General features: G+C 30.8%; 1 protein-coding gene across 1 annotated transcript; it reads right to left on the bottom strand.

Annotated features, from left to right (window-relative positions):
* Positions 1-4,135: 4,135 nt before the first annotated feature.
* Positions 4,136-5,163, bottom strand: LOC108338097 (oleosin G). Its single transcript, XM_017574803.2, has one exon. It carries the CDS (start codon positions 4,935-4,937, stop codon positions 4,455-4,457), a length of 483 nt encoding a protein of 160 aa, XP_017430292.1. The 5' UTR covers positions 4,938-5,163; the 3' UTR covers positions 4,136-4,454.
* Between the last annotated feature and the right edge of the window lie 224 nt (positions 5,164-5,387).

The following is a 5,387-nucleotide window of genomic DNA, read 5'->3' as shown; positions in this document are numbered from 1 at the left end:
GTGAGAGTTCACGAAAACTCTTCACCGCTCGGTTTAGGACCAGAAGCTCTCGAAGAGCGTTCCCTGGGTTTTGTGGACGAGAGTGAGAGTTCACGAAAACTCTTCACCGCTCGGTTTAGGACCAGGAGCTCTCGGAGAGCGTTCCTTGGGTTTTGTGCCATCGCCCCGCAACCTGTGATTGGATGAAAATTTTCTGGCTTTATTCATACCAAAAGTGTAGACACGTAAGTCTTGTCAAGGTTGAACGTAGGACTGAACCTTCCTGTGCAGGATATTTTTACTCACAAAAATATGAGTTAAACAAATATATTATAATTTATAAATTAGGCTTAAATGCTTACTTCGTCCCCATGTTAAGAGGTGAATTTCTGTTTAGTACCTGATTTTAAAAATGAAGACATTGGGTCCCTATGTTATGAAAAGTATATGAATAAGGTCCACAAAGAAATAACAAGTTCAACAAATCATCAAAGAAAAAAACTGAACAAAAGAGAAAAAAAGCTGGACAGCAGAAGAGAGAAGAGAAAAAGTACGACCACATCAGCATGGACTCAATGTCATTGCTGTCAACTTAACGGACATGACCTTATTCATACACTTTTCATAACATAGGGACCCAATGTCTTCATTTTTAAAATTGGGTACTAAATAGAAATTCACCTCTTAACATGAGGACGAATTAAGCATTTAAGCCTATAAATTATAATCAAAAGTGGAGCCTCTCAAGGTTGAACGTGAAAATATGAGTTAAACAAATATATTATAATTTATAAATTATAAAGAAAAGCGGAACCTGCCAAGGTTGAAAGTGGGTAGGACTGAACCTTCCTGAAAGTTCTCAAAACAAAAGACATGTCTTTAGAAGTTATTACGGAATATTTTACTCTTGTTGCAAAACCTGGTATTGATTCGAAGTAGCGATGTCGAGACCGAGCGCACGTCTGGTTCCTTGTGGAATCATGGGGATGTCGCTCGGCCCCACGGTGGGCGCCAAAATGTTTCGGTTGAATTGGTCCGATGGTCGGTCGTTCTTTCTTGCTCTACTCTCTTTTGATCTTCAATCCTCTCCGAGAATGCAACCCACTTTGATGAGTTGTTGACCTGCAGAAGACACTGCGACGCTAAAGTTAGATATATTTCATAAAGAGGTCTCTATTTTATTAGGATAGAAAAAAATGTCTTTACTTGGGCCTTAAACCTATATTTATAGGGCTTATCACAATCAAGCTCATTAATTCATATTTGTTATGACAATAAATCCAATAATACTTGCTAATATACTTGTTAATTGTCTACTAATACCATATTCTTGTGCAATATGACCTCTCAATCACTCATAAATAGCGTATATTCGCATTTAATATGACCATTAAACGTATTAATTGATCATTAATGATATTTACCTTTCCTGACTAGTTTGTCTCACAGCTGGTGTATGTGTGTGTTAGAGGAAGTGGTGTTCTTGTGTAAACATTTTTAAATATTTTGTTATTATGATTTTTTAAACTCAATTAATTTGATTCATAAACTTTGAAATGAGATTTTAAAATAATGAATAATTATAGAAATTGTTAGAAAAAAATACAATTTTTTTGAGCTTTAAAATTATAAGCACATAAAATAAAGAATGTAGATTAAAAATTTTATATTAGTATAAGTAACTAAATTATAAGTGTAAAAAAATAGGTAAGAAAGTATTCAAATTTTTAGTAAATAAAAATAATTTTTAGTAAAAACTTTAATTCAAATTTGGAAGTATGTATAAATAATTTTTAGTAAAAGTTTTTATCATTAAAATATAACAAACTACAACCGTGTTCTCTTTTTTTCTGTTTTTTAACCGTCCGCAAAAGTTAACAATAGTAAAATATAAAATGTAAAAAAAGAAAGAAAGAAAGAAGCCATAGAGATCTTAAAAAAGAACAAATATATGAGAGTAGTAAGTAAGGAGTGAAACTGAAAGATAAAATGAAGAAATAAAAATTTGTTGAATAATCAGATAGAAAAAGTAAAAGTGTTTACAAAAAGATGTGTATCTATCTATATGTATATATATAGAGAGAGGTATAGATAAAATTGTAAAAAATATTTATATTTTTTTGGTATATAATTACTAGTAAAAATATATACATTGTGCGGATACGTGTTCATTTTTTTATGATAATAAAAATATTTTTAATTTTATTGGTAAATTTTTTAATTAAATGAAATGAATAAGTTTAAAAAAAATGATCAAATCGAAAAAAAACAAGTAAACTTAAATAAACACTTAGTTAAAGTGTAAAATTAATAAAAACTATTTAAAAAATGAGTCCCTTAATATATAAGTATATATAATAATATTTTTATTATTTTCTATAATCATAAAAAAGTGAATAAATGCGTACACATATATTTTTACCAGTATATATATAAAAATTAAATACGTCTTTAATTCCTAAATTTTTATTTAAAATTGATTTTTTTTTTCAAATTTTAATATTTTAAACTATAAAACAAATAGATATAATTAATATAATCAAACTTTGTGAAAGAAAGTCTTTGAACAATCGATGTATCATATTGACGAAGTTTTTACACTAACAAGTTTCAATTCAAATATCAATTCATAACATAATACCATTTATCAAGTAAAAAAAATTAACATTATTAAATTAAAATAACTATATTTATTTATTTTTAAAATTTAACATTAAAATATATAAAATAAGGATTAATTCTAATTTTACGAAAACATATTTAATTCTATATATAATAATAATAATAATAATTACTGTAGGTAAATTTGTTAAACGGATTAATAATTTCATGGCCCACCTAATAAACTTGGGTCGGCTGGTTCGATTCAACCCATGTTTATTTAGTCTGACCCAATGTGTAGTTAATTAATTGTTTCTAGCAGCCCACAATAACAGAAAAAAAAAAATCTCTAACACCCTTCATCATTACACCACAGGGATATTTTAGAATACTCGTTTCGAAAGATATTGTAGACATTCCCAAAAGAGTATATTTTTGAAATTATATTATGAAAAATTCATTTTAAAAACTTTCCGAAACATATAATTGGAAATTTACTTTCATAGAAGATAAAATAGTTAATTTGAAAACTTAGGTGGTACACGAAAAAATTGTGGGGATATGGAGGTGCAGGAAGTAAAAAACCTTTCTTAAACGAATGTACTTTTAAAATTTAAATTATATCAATGAATCCTTTTAGTTTTAATATAATGATTTTATGCATGAATTATAATACATACATATGATCTAATAACATATTTTTATCATAATATATTATTTTTATAGAATATAATTATTATTTATAAATTAGTTGGTGTATACGTTTAAAAACCAGAAACCAGATAATCTTATGTTAAAATATCAAATAAAAATAGTTTGATTCAATTTAAATTATAAGAGTTTTTCATCTAACATAAAACTGTTTTACAAATTACTTTTATTAATAGAAAACATTTTGAAAGTTGTGGTAATTATTGCGATAACTATTTTTATTTACGTAATATAAATGGACACACATAAGTGTATAATAATATCCTATATTTATTAGTGAGAATGAACCACATAAAATATAACCTGACTCATTTAAGGGCATAATTTTCTTATTTAATAAAAAAGTTATAGGCTTAGACTGTTAAAAATACCTGTTTAATTACACTAAGCCTAAATTAAAAAAACATATTAATCCAGATGCGGCGATTTGTTATTTATTTAAATATATTAAAATTTATATGCATATTATATTTTGTTAAGCTTACGCTTTAGAACCATATTAACTTGTTTGTATATAAAAAGGAAAAAGCCTTAACTAATTAATCAAACTAGACATTTAGTTTTTATACTATATTTATTTATGTTAAGTCTAACCTAATCTCTTATGTATATGTGTTTGTTTGTGCTGGTTAATAAGATTAGAACAAGTTTAAACAATGTTTTGTTTCTGACATTCAAGTTAACACGAGTTAACATATCAATATTTTTAAATAATAATTTTCATTTTCTTTCTTCCTCTTTATATTTGTCATGTTTGTATTGAATAATAATTAATCTTGAGCTAACTAATTACAAATTCCATCGAAATAATGCGTTTTATCCTAATCTTGCATGAAAAAGAAAATTGTCATCATACACATTTCTTCCATTTCATTTCTGCATCTCTTTATTTCCCTTTTCATGGTTTTCATGAGAGCAAAAAAAAGAAAAAAAACAGACCAAGTTTATAAGACTAACAACTACATTCTGCATTAAGAAATCTAAAACAGAAACCGACAGAGAGAGACGAAACAGACATGTGGCAGGTGATTCTGACTCAGATGAAGCTAAAGATACACGTGGAGGGAATAATTAAGCATATCACAAACAGCATCATAAGAATAACAAAGGTTAAGGTAATCGAGTTACACAGTTACACACCTAATGGTAATCGGGTGGGTCCCTCAGGCGCCGGGTGCTGCATCCTTGACCTTGCTGTGCAAATAGCCACCGTATTCTCTGGCGTAGTCTTTGACGTGGCTGGCGGTGTCGTATATGCGGCTCCGGGCGTAGTCGACCCGGTCGGAACCGGGTGGGTGGAGGCCTCTGAAGTAGCGGTACGTCCAGGACAAGGCGGCGACAAGGGCCACCGCGAATCCACAGACGGAGAAGAAGCCCGCGGTGATGACGAACAAGATGATGGTGGCTGGAACCCAGACGGGGCTTGAGACGATGATTAGAGGCGTGAAAAAGATGAGGCCGAGAATGGCGCCTGTGAGGGTGAGCCCCGCCAGGAGGAGAAAGACGGAGGCGGTTACGAGAAGGGTGAAGATGCCGCCCAGGTGGGCAGAGTTGGGGCCCCGGTCTTGGAGCTTTTGGAGGAACGCGGCAGAGAGGGAGGGTCTCTGGGCCTGGGCTTGGGCCGGGCTTGGATATTGGTCCGCCATGCCTGAAGGTTTGAACGTTGTGTGTGTGAGAGAGAGAGATAGAGAGAGAGAGAGAGAGAGAGAGAGAGAGAGAGAGAGAGAGAGAGATCGAGGGAAAAGAGAGGTAATGAAGGAGAGGTGTGGTGTGAGATTGAGAAGGGCTATTATGGTGACATGCAAGAGGATACGTGTTGGATAATTGTATCACATTCAGACTTTTTCTTTTCTACTTTTTCTCCTACAACAATCTTCTCTTCCTCCCTTCCTCCCTCTTTCTCTAATACTACAATATTATTCATTTAAAATTTTGGATTACATATTTGTAAACATATACATGATTAATGAGAAATTATTTAAATTTTTGGTGAGGGACAATTAAAAAAAATAATAACAATTATTAATTGATAATTAATGAGTTTGACTTAATTGTTATTATAAGGTTTATAAATCTAGGTTTGATGGGAAGATAAA

This window comes from Vigna angularis, chromosome 1 (assembly GCF_016808095.1).
Source record: "Vigna angularis cultivar LongXiaoDou No.4 chromosome 1, ASM1680809v1, whole genome shotgun sequence".
Classification (NCBI taxonomy): domain Eukaryota; kingdom Viridiplantae; phylum Streptophyta; class Magnoliopsida; order Fabales; family Fabaceae; genus Vigna; species Vigna angularis.
The sequence above is the reverse complement of the archived record's forward strand: the minus strand, read 5'-3'. Positions and strand labels throughout refer to the sequence as shown.

Coding starts and splice junctions, on each gene's coding strand:
- LOC108338097 (XM_017574803.2), bottom strand. CDS start 4,937: ATGGCGGACCAATATCCAAGCCCGGCCCAAGCCCAGGCCCAGAGACCC.